Source organism: Nesoenas mayeri (assembly GCF_963082525.1).
Source record: "Nesoenas mayeri genome assembly, chromosome: Z".
Lineage (NCBI taxonomy): Eukaryota > Metazoa > Chordata > Aves > Columbiformes > Columbidae > Nesoenas > Nesoenas mayeri.
Window position 1 is genome coordinate 17,880,820 of NC_137542.1, and position 18,778 is coordinate 17,899,597.

Genomic DNA, 18,778 nt, shown 5'->3' on the forward strand with positions numbered 1-18,778 from the left:
GTAAAACCCCAGTGTTTTAGTTTAATTGCTGTTTATTTTCAACAGTTAGTGTATAGTGTAGTGGCATACTTAGCATTTTAGGAGAGCTCTGTCTAAAGAATAATAGACAGGCCTCGTGAACCTCTGCTAATATTTGTAAACTACTTTGTGTGTTGTCAGGCATTGTTTTAGACTCATGAAGCACCATATGGTTGTATCTTTCTTTAAAGACTGAAGAATTTAGCTTTTATTACTGTATAAGTGGAGGATGCAATGCTCTTTGAAGAAAAAATGCAGTCCCATCCTACAGCATCTATTGAACTATGCTTTTATTTTTTTTTTTTTTTTTTAACCTGTAATTTACCATGGCATACCTCATCCAAAGCTCACTGGGGCAACTTCCCATTGATTTTAACAACCTTTGACTGAGACCCGTATTGACAAAAACTACTTCTTTTTTGTTTGTTTGTTATTGTAGTCATGTCATCATTATCCCATGCCTAAAAATATTGCATTAAGTAGTGTAAATGTGTATTTCAACTCCCTGAATTAATTTTTCTTTACTACTCTAAAACACAACACAAAATGAAATCCTGACTGCATGGGAGCCAGTGGTAAAATCCACATTGATTTCCATGAAACCAGACTCTGCACAGAAGTTCTTATTATAGTACATTGCATGCAGATGAGGGTCAACCTTTGTATTTTACAATATAATAAAATGGCAAGTTTATATATGCAAGCAAATTCATATTCTTTACATGCAAATATGAACTTTTTCATTAATATGATCTATAATATAATTTCTTTCTTCTCTGAATGCCCAGATAAGTCTTCCACTGTGTTCTACCTTCTGCTTTTCATTTTTTGAAGAATCTGTAATAAAATCTCTTTATGATACATACCTTAATTGAAAAAGTTTCTTGTTTTCCAAGAACAACTTCTGAATGTTTCTCACTATGGCTAGTATTCACAGTGTCTTCCAGATGGATAAAATTAAGTGTTCATATCTCATCCTTTCCTACTGAATCCAGCAAGTTTTGGAAAGCAACTTCATTCTTTCACATTCATCCACATGTGGCAAGATACCTATGTAAATCTCTTCTTAACGTACATGTCAAAAAAGAGCTCAGCTAATATTACGTAGTATGGGAAACATTTGTTTCAGGCCATGAAAAAATATAACCCTTTTCTTAAGTGTGTGCATGTGTGCGTGTGTATGCATACATATATATGTATATATTCCATGCACAACTTATCCTATAACACAGCTGGGTAAAGTTGTTCCATTTTCAAAATGAGCAACATATGGTCTTTCTAAATTGCACAAGAAATATTTTGAATAAATAAGTATTGTGACTTATTTTACATAAACAAATAAGGGAATTTAAATTAAAAAGATAAATCTATGCATGGTACATAAAGCTGAAAAGCTGACTATGTTTATTGCTATTTTGGTTCTGGTAACTGATTCGAGGTCCTTGAATTTCTTTCAACTATATGAAAACTGGATTTGCTCCCAGAGCTCCACTTCTTAACTAGGGCAGTTTAAAAACTAAACAAGGGCTGAGTCAGTTAATTAATTTAAATGAGATTACAAATCAGAAAGACATTACGTAATGCTGATTTAATTACCATTTTTTATTTACCCAATTAAAACACACTGAAGAAAAGTTAACAGTCTTGACAATGGCCAGTGGGGTGACTTGGCAGCAGCAGATCTGAGCTGCTGATAAAAGGGGAGGTGAAGTAGGGAGCCCGCCATGACCTGCATGGCTCTGACGCCCCGAACCGTCACACACTGCCTTGCTCTCAGCCCACCTGGTGGGAACTCCCTGATCAGCCTGGCCATGATGATGCCACGGCAGCTGCAGACCCCACCACAGGGGCTGAGGAGCCTGTCCCGTGGGGATGGACGGGCTCTTGGCCGAAAGGTGTGGTGTTTCTCCCCATCGTGACAGCTACAGGAGAACTGGCTTTTTATGGGAGGGCACAAGGGAGCGCAGTAAAAGGGGATGGGTGATGACTGAGTAGCTCTTGCTGTGTCCTCACTCCAAAGTAAACAGGCTCCAAGCCAAATGAAAGCAGAGCCCTCTCCTGCCTGCCAGGCCAGCTGTATTCCAGCAGAAGCACCTCCATGCCTGAGCTGTGAAGGCTTCCGTTGAATGACAGGCCTGCTTGGACTAAAACCTGAGTACCTGCTTGAGCTGATGGGTGACACAAATAGATAGACAGCTTAGCTTTCTGGGGCCAGTGGTCAGTTCTGTTCCTCACTGCCTTTTTTGGGGAGGTGAAGGTTAGATGGCAGGGCCCTTTCAAGGTAAAGAGAGTAGGTCACTGTTACAGTGCCTCCATGGCTCCCAGTGTAGACACGTGGGTGCTGATGAATCCTGCTCTTGGAGGATCACAAAATAGACTAGAACATCCAGCTTTCAGAGCAGCCATTGCCACTGCTCTGGTCTCCCAAGAGGTCTCTCCCTTACCTCCTGGGTGCGTACTAATGAAGGGAGTAAAAATCCGTGAGGATTACTTGCCAAAATGGAGTCTTCACTGAGGAACTGACGCTTTCTTGAGATTTAAATGCACCTCAAGTCAATAGCAACCAGGACTTCTATTTCTGTGTCAGCTTAAGAGCACTGGAGGATGCCACAGAAGCTCTGCAAGGCGAGCAATAAGTAATCCTTCCTTGTATGGCCACTGAGTCTTGCCAGTACAGTGTTGTCTGGGAGCAGATGACACTGCCCCATGACTTGCACTTAAATGTCTACTTTCGGTTCACTACAGTGTTCATTTACTACCAGCTATATGAATGTTAGGTTCATTAAAAACTTGTAGGCCTAGCATATCTTATACTTAACTGTGATAGCAACAGATAGCAGTCTTGTTGATGGGATACGATGCGAGACTTCTTCCTACAAACTTGTCTGTCTCATGGTGCAGCCCTACTTGATTTTTGAGTTGCTGCTTCTCCTTGTGTGATCTGTGGTTCATACCATATATCTGCAGGGGTATAGAATAATAGAATCATAGAGTCACTTAGGTTGGAAAAGACCCGTAAGATCACTGAGTCCAACTGTTAGCCTAGCGCTGCCATGTACACTACTAAACCATGGCCCTAAGTGCCACATCTACGCATCTTTGAAACACCTCCAGGGATGGAGACTCAACCACTTCCCTGGGCAGCCTGTTCCAGTACTTGATCCAAACCTGCCCTAGTGCAACTTAAGGCCATTTTCTCTTGTCCTATCACTTGCTAGTTGGGAGAAGAGACCAACACTCTCCATGCTACAACCTCCTTTCAGGTAGTTGTAGACAGCAATAAGGTCTCCCGTCAGCCTCCTTTTCTCCAGGCTAGACAATCCAATTCCCTCAGCTACTCCTCATCAGACTTGATCTCTAACAAAGAAAGTGGTGAGGGTGAGCATTTTATTATACTATACATAATGAGCCAAAATTGTCAGGTAAGGTATTTCCATTAAATGTGGTGGTCTATGAAAATGTGAAAAATAAATCCCCTCTCAAGTTACTAGACTTATGAAAACAAGGATGATGCTTGCACCAACTAATTTCAGGAGATATTTAGTGCAGTAGAACACTTTCAGCTTGTTTATACCATAAACAAACTGTCATATCACTAGAGCTGATATGAATCATGCTCATAAAATTGTACAATAAAAAAGTGTCATCTAATACAGAAATTGTACATAATGAAAGACATTGCTTTTGCAAAATGAAATTGTTAGAAGTATTTGGGAAGTTTGTCAATTGAATCAGTCACTTTGTCAAGGTAAAATAATGCAGGTAGTCGAAGGTGTGTTTTAAAATTAGGAAAATAACAATTAATGGTAGTGATTTGAAGTACACAAATGAGAGTATTTATTTTTTTGCTTTATGAATTTTTGCTGATCATATTATTGGCTTTGGAAGTGAGGGGAATATTTTGCTCTTTTGTTGCCATAAATGCCTTCCTACCATGATGATGTTCTGAAAATCTGTGAAAGATGAAGAGATGATTTGGAAAGCCTTTTGCCTATGAGGACAGCGCAGCAGTGGAGGCTGGGCTGTCTCCCTCCTTGAGGATTTTCATGACCTGACTTTGTAAAGCCCTGAGCAGCACAGTTTGATCCCCTGGCTGAGCCTTCCCTGGGCAGGAGCTGGGACTGGAGGTCTCACCAGACCACAGGCAGACCGAAGTGTCTTGTTATCCTGTGATTTTCAGGGGTACAAGCATGTGCCTCAAGTTTGTGATGTCAGGTGGCAGTGTAATCCTGAAGGATGACAGTCTGGGAAGCAGTTGTGTTTCTTGTTCCTGGTAGTGACTCTGTCAGTTGTCAGGTCAGAGGCTGTATAACTATGTGATGACTTGAATGGCATCAAACTGATACTTACATGGTGCCACATCTCTCTGCTTATTTATTATCCCCTGTAGCCAAATCATGGACTATCAAAGAACAAGGGTGTATTTACATGCTGGTGAATGATTAAATTAGTGTCTGTTGGCTGAGATGAACTGAGTGCAAAGGCTGTCTCCTAGCCTGTGGCAAATGAAAAGTGAAATGTGTTCACTGAAACCACTGAGGAAGTTTATTTGATTAGTATGACACCTGTGAAGAATCTGCTTATTTCTAAGACACGACTCAAGAAAGTATTTTTTCTTTTTACAGATTCTGCCTCTATTTGTTTTCAAGGCCTTCAATGTTATGCTAAAGCAGAGAGCCTTAAAAGCAAAATTCCTTGTACAGCCTGGGCATAAGCAAGATGTAGTATAACTTTCTTCTTAAAGACAGTATCCTCTCTTAGGGGCTGAAAAACGAAAGATTATACTACTGAAGTGAGGAGTAGTAAAAATCCCTCAGGAAGCTGGTGAGCAGCACTGACTTTCTTGGCTTTGCTGGATGTGCATCCTTCCTGCTGCTGCTTGTTGAAGATGAGGTGGACCAAAGGGAGAGAGCGTCTTGTCCCTCACTGGATGGCAAAACAGAAGCTTTTTTTTACCCCTTATTGGCTTTATGAAGCCAAAGGAACATATCATGGCAGCACCTCTCTCCTAGTATATGGCAGAGGAAATGGATGGTTTTTTATCACCAGCAGCAGGCCCCAGCAGACAGTTTTATGTAACCCTGGCTGCAGTGACAATTGCCTGCACTCGGAGATGCTCGTTGGGATTGACCCCTAGAAATTAAAACGTGGGAAATAATTAAGTATAAAATATATCAGTTTCTTGACTCATCCTTTTGTACCATCTTCTAAAAGAAAGAGTAATTTGAGATAAAGAGTTTCAATGTCTTGGTGGTAACCATGCTAAATCATGATAAATTACACATAAAGTGTGTCAGAGTTACATGAATATCTACCGGATAAGAGTAAAGGCTGTCTTGAACCATTCTAATATAAACTGTTAATCCATGGGCAATAACTTATCAAGGCATCAGTCGCTGACTCTTGGAGCAGTCAGCACCAAGAAGACCAGAGCAGAAGATATGCTCACCAAAGCTGTGAGGTGCATATGAATGCTGTTCTGTGGAAATGGTATGTGTAGGTGAACATTTGTTCTGCAGCAAATAAGGATAAGTATTTCTGAGATCTGTGTGGAATAATTTTTTTCAAGAAAAGCACAGTGAGAAGGAGGTTTTTCAAACAAACAAACAAACAAAAACCCAAAGAAAAAGAATGAACTAAGGGAACTTGCAGTTGCAAGCTACCTAAGTGACAATGGTGAAAGTTTCTGTTTCATCATATTGATGTGATGAGGTTTTATTTGCTACTAGTTGTATATCTTTGCTTACAACTTCTGGGTTGGGAAGTTTTTTTAATGTCCACAGAATTATTTAGTGGTAAAATTGAATGCAAAGCCACCTAGACAGACTATTAGTCTGGTTTATGTCTTTCTCTATCACACTGCAAGAAAAGTCTGTGATTTTTAAATCCAGGGCTCATGTTATTAGTTAATGATCTTGTGCAGGTGAGGACAAAGAAAGATTTAAAGTGTCTTAATGTATCTTTTACTTCCATATTTTCTGTTGCTTTCCAAAAATGCCTCTTAGTACCTCTTTTAGAAGAGCATTGCTCAAATGTCTCTTTTTATTCCATGTTCTGCTTATAAATTAAGTTATTCATATAATGATTATGGTTCTCTTCTACTTTGCAAGGCTATTTGCATCTCATCAAATGAGGAGAGTGCTTTATAATTACTGACATTGGGTAGGGAATTGGATCCTCACAGGCCATCTCAGATCTGTGTCTTTCATCCTGAGAATGAGATACTTCTGTGCGCTTAAAGTGCAGAGTTACGTAGGTTGATACTCTCATACAGAATACAATCCTTTTCTTTCTCAGCTGCTCTAAGTGAAGGGTTAGATAGGTTGCTTCTCATATTCAGCTTACAGTAATTCTTTGCTTTCTCAAGATCATTGAGACCCCACTGGCAAATATGTTAGTAGCGTCTACTGCTCAAAACACTGTGTGAGAATCGATCAGTAAAAGTCATGATTAATCAGTAGTTAGCATAAAACAGAGATAAATCTGACTGGCAAAATATGACAACTATACAACTGCTTATGCTTATAACTGGAAAATTCCTTGCTAAATTTATCTTATTATAATATGAAAAAGAATTTTTTAAACTTCCATCTGTCTTTAAATCCTGAGTCCAGAAAGTGGCCATGTTGACAATGAGAAAATAAGAGTAAAGGCAAATTGCTGTGCAAGAGCTAAAAATATTCTTCACTTTATGCATGTTTTTAGTGAATTTTAACATGAGAAAACTTCAAAGGCTGTCTTCTGGTAGTCATCATTAATCCAGTTTCAAATCTCTGTGCTCCCCCTGCTACCCTGTCTAACCTTTATTGGGTACATCTGCTACCAAATTGACACTTCATTTAGCCACACATCTGCAGTAGTTTTACACTCAGACCATTGCTGTGTAAAATTAATCCTCTCTGATAACCTTAATTTAAATAATAATATGAATGGTTTACAGCAGCAGAGAATGCCTATTAGAAGAGTATTGAAGTGCCCTATAGAGTGAACCTTCCCATTACAACACAGGAAAAAGTATGTTTGTCTGTATAAAGATCCATATGCATAGAAGCATAGTATTTTTAGCATTTATTGTGGCCGATTGCTATTTCAAATCAACTTGATTTGATCTTTTAAGGGGATGTGCTCTATCTTATCATGAAAAGAAACAGGCTTACTGAATGGTTATGTATTGTGCTGTACAGTGGGACTCTTGAGAGTGCCCAAACTGTTGGATGTGCAGAATATGACCAAGAGGCCTGTGCCTTACTCTTCCTACCTAGGGTTGAAGAGAAGGAATTTAATGTGAAATTCACTATCCAATATGAATTTTATTGTGTGCAAGAGTGATGTAATTCAGTATTGGAAAATTTAGTTGTGTTTTTAACAAAATTGGAACTGAGTTTTGCATGTGCCTTGGTCTTCCAGTACTCTGTAATGCCTCAGATGCTTGTCTTCTGTGATAACTGTCATTCACACGAATTCAGTAGAACCTGAACTGTGGAGTGGATTTCCATCTCAGATTATATCTTTTGTAGAATCAAGGTTGTGCTGCGCAGGGCAACAAAGATGATTAAGGGAGTGGAGCATCTCCCTTATGAGGAAAGGCTGAGGGAGCTGGGTCTCTTTAGCTTGGAGAAGAGGAGACTGAGGGGTGACCTCATTAATGTTTACAGATATATAAAGGGTGAGTGTCATGAGGACGGAGCCAGCCTCTTCTCGGTGACAACCAATGATAGGACAAGGGGTAATGGGTTCAAACTAGAACACAAAAGGTTCCACTTAAATTTGAGAAGAACCTTCTTCTCAGTGAGGGTGACAGCACACTGTAACAGGCTGCCCAGGGAGGTTGTGGAGGCTCCTACTCTGGAGACATTCAAAACCCACCTGGACACCTTCCGTGTAACCTCATCTAGGTGTTCCTGCTCCAGCAGGGGTTTGGACTAGATGATCTTTCGAGGTTCCTTCCAGTCTCTGACATTCTGTGATTTTGTGATTCTGTGAACTTAAGCTGCTTGAGAGGCACGTGTCTCAAGCCATGTTTGTTAAGCTATACAATACAAGGTAATAGGTTTCAATGAACTTCATGTAGTAGGTGGAGGGAATCTTTCATTCTAGGTTGAGGGTTATGTTGGCTTTAAGAAGAAGTGATGGTGCTTGAAGGACAAATATTTGTTGATATGTACTTTTCTCCTTTTCTATCTTCTTTTTTTTTTTTTTTTTTCTTTAATTTGGACACTGCTAGTAGAAATGCATTAAAGAACTCCGACTTCCCTCTGGGGTCTATTTGAGAGCAGCAATTTCTGCAGTGCTATGATACAATCTTTTGGTGGTCCTACACTTCTAGCAGGCACTGTTAAATTAAAAAAAGACGAAATATTTTTTATTCAGACTGTAAAACTGCACCATTTTAGATACCTAATTACAGAACAAATTGTTGTTCTTCATTTAATTTCTTCTCTGCATACAAGAGTGTCTGTCATGTTTTTGTTAATAAAAAAATATTGCAGTGGAGCAGGGTTTTGTTGTGTTATTGGTCTGGGAATACAGCAAAAAGTAGATAGTTTTAGAGGCAACTGCTTTTATGAATAAGGATATAATTTATTATTTAATGTGTTAACATCAAAGTGCATTATCCTCTTGACTCATTAGGTGCATATATAATGAAAAGAACACTCTCTGAAATCTACAGAGTTTAGATTTTTTTAGTTTTTTAAATTACATAATCTTCGTTTCACAGCAGTGACTTTCAGAAACTAGGAACACAGAGACTATATTGTATTAAAATGGGCAGTTGTGTTAGTGCAGTCTTGAGTCTATGGAAGCAGCACAAACCTTTCTGCTTTAAGGAAAGGGTAAAGATATGGGACTCATGACTGCAAACATTATTAGTTGCCTGATCTTTCTGGTCATTACCTGACATTAAACCTCCTCTACTTTGCTGATTATGCAATATTATATTTGCAGGATTGGGGGGAAAGGGAATGAAAAGGTACTCTTGTAGATGTGTTTACAACTTGAGTGTTTACCTGAATGACTCTCTTGTCCTTATTCAGTGATCTGTGAGTTCCTCCTATTAGGATTGTTGCATCTTTCACAATGTTTCTACTTCTGCATAGAATGGGTTACATATAGTGTGTTTGTTCAATAATGCCCTCATGTAGAAAGTCAGGGAAATGACCTTTAAAGAACAAAGTGAAGTATTAGTTTAATACTGAAGAAGGGTCTTAAAAGATTGTGAGACACTTTCAAAACAAATTAGTAAAACGTTTCTTTCATTTCTTTATAGATTCTGGACAACCAGGAAGTCCAAGCCACAATGATCCTGCCAAGAATCCACCAGGTAAATATAAGTTCCAGAACATGTGCATCTAACATTGTTTGAGAACAAAGATACTACTATTAAAGAGAACATAATTGGTCAGCAACCTATTTTGCGCTGATAGGTACATATAATCAGGACAAGCTATGATTATTTTAGGTCTTTTTAACTGGCAGTGGCTCAATTGTACTTCGATCAACATTCATTTGATTTAAGAAATTTTTCTTTCAATTCATGGTTCTTAGAATTTCCTAAGTGGTGATAGGCAGAGGAATAAGAAGACATGATCCCAAATAACTTTACTTTTATAAAAGTTTTCAAATGCAACAGTTATTCTTTCATCTCAGACAAAACACAATTGATCTACTTCTAAAATCAGTGACCTGAGCTACCAGCTTTTTTACTTCTATTTAATACCTGCATTATGCAGGTATGTTCATTTTCTTATATTTTTCACATCAGCTCAGAGCAGTTTTTGAACATGCTAGTGGCATTTGGATTTTTTTTGACACAGATGTCAGTATAAACAGTCCTTTCAAGGATTATCTAAAAATAAACATTCAAGGGAAAATCAAACCTAGACTTTGCTATTCCACACTGTTTAGAGCACAAGCTATTTGTATTTTCATGGTGTTCAAATCATTTGGTCTGTGCTAGTAAATCTTGTAATCTTTGTTGTTTTATTTAAGACAAACAAGTGTGACAGATATATCATCAGTTCTTAATGAACCAGAAGTGACTCCTGAGACCACTGTCCTGCTGTATCTTATTTTGGTTCTCAGAAGAAGGGTCTATCTGAAATAAGCTGCAATTAACTCAGTTTGCTCTTTTTCTAAACGCAAAATGAAGCACACTCTAACCAAGAAGTGCCTGTGCGATGCTGTGTTGTTACATATACATACATATTTTCTGGATCTCTGTAAACATTAGGGAAAACAGCTTGCATGATGGTTGTACCATTTTGTATGATGCATATGATCAAAGTATTCTCTACATGTATCATGTGTGTTGCATGTGAGTACACAGGAGTGGGAGAATCATCAAAGTTTGTTATACAAAAAGCCACATTCCTGCAATATAAAACCCAGAAACATAAAAAGGAAGATTGCAGATATGCTTTAGATATATGAGGGCAGAACAAGTAAAATAACATGGTAAACTTCTTTTCAAGTGATTTTTCTTCCAAGGGATGTTGCAGGCTTGAAGTCACTTTTGGCTGGAAACTTCAATGCTGTTTCTCTCCAACCTCTGTGGGATGACTAGTCTTTTGTATCTCTAATAAATTATGTAGGACAGTGGTTTAGAAATCCAAACCAGCAAATTTTCATCTAAAACAAGCCTGAAAAAATTCCTCACAGATAATCACAGTTTTATAAAACTTGCAGGATTTAGCTGTAGAGCATTTATTTTTGTTTTAGAATGTCTCTGTGAGTGCAAGAAAAGCCAAATGGATTACCCCTTCTAATTTTGAAGGATACATTGTAGCCCATGGGTTTGGGAAGCTGAAAGTAAAGTCTGGATACTCACCTTCAAGGTATTTTAAAAATCTGTTTTTAAAATACTACTGAGCATTTGGAGTAAGAAGGTAGAAAGACATATTTCTCTACTGAGGGTCACACCGTCTAGTGAGTCCAGCCTTAACAACCTTCATTCTCAACCCCATGCTACTCCACCAATGAGTAATCTTGCTGCCAGCAACAGAACCCCGGGTAGGGCAGCAGATGAGCTATATAGGCTTTATTTTGGTAGCCTTGTGAGGCAAGGCCAGATGCCCCAATGTTTGACCAGTTCCAGAAAACTAGGAGAAGATAACGGGCAGAGAAATCTGTTGCTGGTTTCATCATGAAACTTTCTGCTTGAAACTTGAGCAGAACACTTCCCCATGCTTTGGAGTCACTGCTGGCAGTATTATTGCTTTATCGGCTGCCAAGTGGGGACACAAAATAGAAGCTGTGCCTTGCTTCCCTTGAAACCCTCGTTTAAGCAGAGATAGAGGTATAATTGAATGTTATCTGTCTACTTGAGGATACATGAACTTCCAGCATCTTTCTGATTCCTTGTGTGATACTATCTTGGGGATAAACTGGCAGGGAGAAAGCACTGAGGCTTGTGGGACTCCACAACACAGAACTTCTGGGGCTGTGCAGGAGGATAAAAGGGAGTTGCACTCCTTTCAGCTTGTCTGGGAAAAGGGCTGCTGTCCTGTTCTTATTAAACTTCACATGAGCCTTATTATTAGAAGCAGGCAGTCACTTCTGTCAGAGCCCCAGAGGATATCCACTCTGAGGTTTGTTTTCAGTCCCAGGCCAGGAGCACACAGACTGGCAGTGCCAGGAGGGTTTATTCTCCTATCATGTTTTGGTCTGATGCCTGTATGTCAAGGAGCCAGGGCGTTGGCAAGGGCTAGGTGCTGTTGGCTTTTGGATGCCACTGTCTTCACAAAGACATTGCCAAGGAAGAGGAGGTTGGAAACTGAGTGGTAGTTGGCGAGGCTGATGGTGTTAAAAGTGTTTTTTTTCTAGGTTTGGCAAGACTGTTGCATTCTTTAGGGTGTCTGGTAATTTGCTGTCTTAACCATGGTGGTAGGGTAATGTCACTTGCCAAACAAAAGAACATTAAGAGCACTTGTTGGAATTCTTTGCAATACATTCCTAAAAATACACTGAATACTTTGATAGCAAGCTACACTATTAAGATGGTGGAGCTTATGGTGAAAGTGGTATGCAGCTTTTGTAGCAAGATCCAGGAATATCCTCATCTAACTTTTTCAATAATTTCTAAAGAATGAAACTTGTTTTTTTTGAGAGCTGGGTTGTAAAGGTCATTTCTGCATGGGGATTGTTAAGTAGGTTCCAGACAGATAGATGAGCTGAGCTGAACTGAACTGAGAGAGGAGAAGAGTTTTAACATTGCTGTTATCTGCATCAGTCAGTAAGTTCCTGTTGTGCTAGCATGGTGCTATTAAAAGTTTATATGGTTTCAGAGAGGGAATGGACGTGTTCATGGATCCATTCAGAGTGAGTAAACAGACAGAGGCACACCTGGATTAATAAGTTTTAAAACTGAGAATACTTGGATCCTTGGACACTATCAGTCAGAAAAATCCCACCAAAACCCAAAACCAAACCAAACCAAATACTTTAGGCCTGCTCCGTCTCTTACTATTCTACTGGACATCTGCTCAGGGATACTGTTGAAAGCAGGCTGTTGAAGGAGACCTAGTGTGGCAGTTTCAGTGTAATGCTGTATTATTTGCTCCCTGAAAGTCCCATAGCTCTTTCATGTAGCTTAAGAAAATCTAAAAATGATCCTTCCTTGACATGTGTGTCTCAAAATACCTGCAAAAGTGTAGGAGGATGTGTACTGAAGACAGAGGGAGTGATCCTTCAGTAAGTTCATCTGTCAGGCATTAGAAAAACATGAGGGTGAGTAAACAGAGGAAAACCATCTAGAACTACTAGTAAGCTAATTTGGTCTCCAGTGATACAAACCTTACTGTCCAGTTCTTCTAGTAGAGTATTTTCTGAGGTTTGTTCTGCTTTATTTTTCTTTCCCTTATTTCCTGCCTGGTGGCCACATCTGTTACATTAGTAAGGTTACTTGCTACCTGTCACTGATGTGAGATTGCTCCTTGGTAGACTTGAGTTATTTGTACACCAGCTGAACACTTCTGTGTTTGATTGTTCCCATGTTGCTCAAATTTTTTGAACACAGCCTTTTAAAGCAGCTAAAATAAGAGTAAGAAATAACAACACTGATAGAGCAAAATGTTATCTTGATTTACCAATAAGATGGGATAGAGACTTGAATACAATTTGAAGAATCAAGAGAATTGGAAACCTGAGGAGTAGATGACAGTTCTTATTGTTGCTTCATGTTCTTCATGTTCTGTTTTATGGATGGAGCTGGAGGAGAATAGTCTCTTCTTGTACATGTTGCTTCAAGGTTTCAAAGACTGGGTAATACAAAAGATAGCTTTTCAGAAGGTGCAAAGGAAACCTAATCATTTTGACACAGACAGTTATGGATGTCATTGGTAAGGGAAGAGAAGTGTGTTCAGATTTTGCTCTTATCCAAGCAGTTGAGTTCAGAGGTTGTTAGATGTATGTTTCCTCACTAGTGGGACCTGCGATTTGTTTTTCCTTGATAGAATTTACTCCACTTGAGTTAGTCCAAAGGATATTGTCACATAAATTTTGCAAACTCTATAACAGCAGTCAGGGCTGAATGAGAAATGCAGATGACTCAGGTTTGAGCTGTGTGATGATGAATATTAGATTATTTGTATGGGGTGACACACTTTTAGACAGAGAGATTGAGAAACTGTCTTTCTGCCTTTCATTCCTCTCCACTGTTTCCCTTCTTCTTTCCTTCACAGTAACCATGTTGTCATGGGATTAATCTAGTGATAAGATCCTTAATCTGAATGAGGCATAGTTATGTGAGTCCTCAGTCTTACAGCTCTGGAATTGTTTTTCCCCTTCTGTTTTCACCAGAGATTTTATTCTGGGAACCATTTCCAAAGAAGACTTGAGTTAAATTACCTTTTTCTTTTTCTTTTTTCTTTTTCTCTTTTTCTCTTTTTCTTTTTCTTTTTCTTTTTCTTTTTCTTTTTCTTTTTCTCTTTCTTTTTTCTTTTTCTTTTTCTTTTTCCCTTCCCTTCCCTTCCCTTCCCTTCCCTTCCCTTCCCTTCCCTTCCCTTCCCTTCCCTTCCCTTCCCTTCCCTTCCCTTCCCTTCCCTTCCCTTCCCTTCCCTTCCCTTCCCTTCCCTTCCCTTCCCTTCCCTTCCCTTCCCTTCCCTTCTCTTCCCTTCCCTTCCCTTCCCTCTTTCTAATTAAAAAAAGATATTGCCAAAAAGCTTGCAACCAGCCTCACCTGTCTGTCAATATGCAAATCTCTTTTGCAGCTGTAGAGCCTCAAAGGCATTTTTGTGCTTTCCTGTGGGCTAGCAGCCATAGTGAGAACATTCTTTTTGGATCAAGCCTTAAGAAATGCATAATAAATTTGCCCCTATGTGACTATTTTAGATAGAAGTATTTCAGTTTTGAGTTTTAGCATGTATAGTTTCAGAAATCACCTCTGAAGATTAATGTGGTCTTAACCTTTCCTCTTTTTTGGAAATGCTGTAAGCAAATATCTTTGAGTTTTGAATGACTGAGAACAGTGATGGTTTGATTATTTTACTGTATTGGAAGTTACCCTCTTCTGGATGGGGAATTAACCCCCTAACTAATAGGAATAGAAGAGATATTCCCTGGACTCATGATTGTAAGCAGCTTTTCTTTTGGAAGCGATGATGCCCTAGCAGCAGTTTGGGGATTCAGCCAGAACTGTATTTAAACAAACGTATATTCACCTCGCTTCTTCAGCGTGGGAGTGGATATTCTGAAATGCTAAGTGTTTCCCATATGCTTGCTACCGTGTCGTCTCAGATAGTGATCTTCAAATAAAACAGGCTTGGGTTTGGTCAGGGCTTGATTTTCTGTGTTCTCCCTTTCCCAAATGCTCTATGAATTAGTATTGCCAGTGACTGAGAGGTGATACTCTTCCTCATCAGCCTCTCAGCCCTGAGCCAGGTGGGACGTTTGGGAGCCAGTGTACAGCTATGCTGTCTTGACAGTCAGAAACCTGCACAGATTGTACAGCCCCTTTTAACAAGAGGAAGAGTTTTTGGCCTTGCATGCTGGTTGGAAATTTGGTGTGCGTAATTATCACTGTCTACTGGCTTAGTGTTCTGATTTGTTTTTTTTTTTTTTTTAAATCAACTGCCATGCTGTGTAAATAAATGATGCTGTGATCACTTCTGATGCAATGTTCACTTCTGACGCTGTTGTGTTCAATGGTGAGCCCAATGGTTTTTACTTCAAAGTATGCACAGAGCAAGAATTCACTAAGAACTCTTAGGTTACCTGTTAGAATTCTAGAAACTGGTGTTGACATCAGGAAATTATTTTTTTGGTACATGGCAGTCAGCTGTTAAAAAGCACCTGCCCCAGCATCTTTTTAAATCTTGACTGTAGTTTGTAAATAAACTGAGACCCTCTGGAGTGGTAGGCAGTATGCATTTGTGTTAGTTTTCTTTCTTGTTAGGTTTTTGGGCAACTAACTTATTACATTTTAGTGCATGGATTCGAGAGTCCGTTAAACCAGATGTTTACTTCTTCAAATTACTGAAGCATTGAAGGATATTATAGTTCTTGTTATTAACTTGAGAATATCGAAAATCTCATTTTTTTTCTGAAAATGGCATAGGCAACTGCTTAGTTTCTTATTGTGCTAAAAAGTAAAATGGAATCAGGAGATCTTTTTGCAATATTTGTTCTCTGTCCCATTTACAGCATCATTGAAACTTTCAGGAAAAAACAGATCACCAAAACAAACTGTGGGTATGCAATAATGCCAGAGACAGTTGCGAGATAACCAAATTAGCCTCATTCTCTGGACAGACCTTAGCTACTGTTTCAAGTAACATCATAGCTGAAATCTTCTCTGTCACTCCTTGGGTCATCCACCCTTCACTGCCTTTACGAAATTCTGGCCTCTGCCACTAGGATTCCTGCTGAAGTTAAAGAGCTTCCTGTAGAAGTCATATATTGCAGACAGCAGCAAGACCTGATGCTTGAAAAGTCAGTTTTCAAAGACTCAAGACAAGCAATGCAATGAAATTAATTAAGTTTTAACTGTAGCATTTTCAGAAGTAAAACAAAACTGTAGTAGCATCCAGAACATTGCATTGTATAACTTAAAGTCAAGTTGCGGCTCTCTACTAGTATTTTGTATACCAGGCTGAAGCTTCCAGCCTTCCCACAGTAGCTCCTGATGTTGAACTGCTAGTAAGTCTATCTGCTGCTTTATAACTCCTATTTGTAAAGATCTAGAAATAAAAGCACAGTAACACAAATTGTTTCCTGCACTGATTGGAACCTTACTCCTGTTTTATAAGTTACGCAAAATCAAGGTTCTATCAGTGAAAAAACTAGATGTTTAATGATACAAGGAAGTGATTTTATGTTTTGGCACTAGACAATATGCAGCAGAATGTAAACAGGCATTCTATTCATAAAAGTACAATTAAATCAGAAGACATAAAAAAGGCTGGTTAAAGATTTGTAAACCCAGACGTCACTGGTAATCTTTTAAGTAATGTGAGAACAAGCCCTTTACAGTGCATGTTGGTGCAAACTCAAAATGTTTTTCAGTAGATTTAAACAACTTTTTTTTTTTTTTTTTTTTTTTTTTCTCCATTTGAGTCTTAGCATGGTTAAAAGCTGTACTTGAAACCCAGCTCTTCAAAGCAGCACAGGTACAGAGCGGAATATGTAAAAAGACTAGGATAGAGTAACTTCTATAGCAGTTGGAGGCATTACTGACGGTTTCTCCTGTTACTGACTGTGTGCGGGGGGCCTGCTCAGGACTGCTGCTCAGCTTAACTTGTTCCTCTTTCATGCTTGCTGGCACTGGTCTGGTTTTTGTAGTATTGTTTGGAAAACGTATTGTTCAGAAATGAGTTTTCTGTATGAAAGGTAAGGAGAGAAGACAGATTTTATGCTCACCCGGCACAAAGGCGAAAACTAAAAGGAAATAAAAAAAAATCACTGCTATTCCTGGGTTTTGGAAGTTACTGACTATTTATACAGAATTTCACTATGGTGCTTTTGGTAGAAATGTTCTTTTATAGAACTTAGATTTTCAAGAATAATGACAATTAGTGAAATGCATTTCAGAGAGTGTTGTCTCTTTAGCAAGGTTAGTTTCAGTCAATGACAATATATGTTCATATTAGGTTTGAACAATAAAGACAGCAAAGTGTTATCACAACCATCCAAAGATACAGTAAATCCTCTGTGAGGAATACAACACTACACTGTTATCAAATGCATTAGTTTCTGTACCGAACAGATCAGAAAAACAAGAATGCTAATTTGAGACTCTTCAGCAAGTTAATGCAAGCAGTGCATTCAGGAATGCTTAATCAAAAAGACACTAAGACCTATAGCATATGGAGTATCACCAAGTGTTTTTCTTGCATGCAGTGTATTAATGTGAACAAGAATGTTAGATCTTCAGCACGGAGATCAGCAGCACAAGATAAAAGGCAGTGTCTCACGCCATAAAGTCAAAATCTTGCTCTTTATCCTTTGTTGTATGTAGAGTACAGGTATCTGCAACAAATTACATCAGTTGAATGGAAAAAAAAATCCTATTGACTTCCTCAGTAGTTAAAACTGTTGAACTCCACTAGTGCTGGAACTGAACCTACTGTGTTTATTTTTCTGCACTTGGAGGCACAACTGGAATGTAACTTCACTCTCAGAACATAAGGCTCAGGATGAAGTTGTTCAGTGCCTGTGACATAGACTGTTTACTGTTGCATCAATTTGTAAATAAAATTTTGTGACATTCCATTGGGAAAAGAATCAAACTGTTTTCTAAGTTGATTGAGATTTACAATAGCTGCAGTTTCCCTCTCTTTCCTAATGCCTGGCAAAGCATTTGCATATGTCTGTGAGTGTCATTATTTTTTGGACCATCCAAGGCAAGGTGAGACCTAGGTGAAAGATCCATCAGTCAACAACACATCCTTCTGTGAGAGGGAGATGAACAGTGATACCACTCAGTGGCAGAACTTTTTCCCTGCTCCCATTTCATTATCACAATGAGAGAAACACACCATATTGCTTTTTGTGTTATGTGGGTATTAGCAGTATTGCCGGTGAGAAAAACTAAGAATTCATGAGAGAAGACTGAAGATTAAACACGTTTGTCTCTGTGTGTGTGTGTGCATATACATGTATACATCTGTGTTCTTTCATATAAAATCCTACATGGACTTTTTTTTTAATGTGAGCCTTGGGGCATGTTCTTACTGTAATGATACCTTGACTAAGCTACACTTGGGTAAAACTCCTCTCAAGTTAGCCTACTTTGAATGGGAGAAGTTGTGCTTCAAAATAGCAGTAGTGGTATTTGAATAAGCAGCAGAGAATTTCAGTCTTGTCTAATTACCAGCTCCAGAGCTGGCTGCATATTTGCACACTGGCTTTAAGCCATACTTCACTTACACACCAACTAAAATCAAGAAACCAAATTTTTCTTTGGAAATCTCCCGTTCGTGTACTGCTTCAGCTTCCTACTGGAGGATATAGGCAGAGAAGGGAAATATTGCCATTGTCAAAGGAATTATTAGCATTTATCCACCTTGCCCATTCTTAGGTTAAAAAATTAAAACTAAGGAAGAAAGGAAAAAGAAACATGAACTGGTCAGTTTTTTATAGTATGGGTATGCCAAGGCCTGTCAAATAAGAAAATAAATACTTGAGAAGTCGTGTTTTTGTCCACGCAAAAAAACAAGGAGAAAGTTTGCATGAGAATACAGAAGATGAAAGAGAAGGTCTCCTATTTCTCAGAAACTGTAGATGAATAAGGTTGCAGAGAGGCCTGCAACATCCAGGTGAAGGA

General features: G+C 38.8%; 1 protein-coding gene across 7 annotated transcripts in view; it reads left to right on the forward strand.

The window, feature by feature from the left end:
• NFIB (nuclear factor I B) overlaps positions 1-18,778 on the forward strand; it is a 273,378-nt gene that overhangs the window by 194,205 nt on the left and 60,395 nt on the right. For all 7 annotated transcript variants that reach the window (XM_080362342.1, XM_080362343.1, XM_080362346.1 and 4 more), the window contains exon 3: positions 9,287-9,340. In XM_080362342.1, the coding sequence (XP_080218468.1) occupies positions 9,287-9,340 (54 nt within the window). The remainder of the gene's footprint in view (positions 1-9,286; positions 9,341-18,778) is intronic.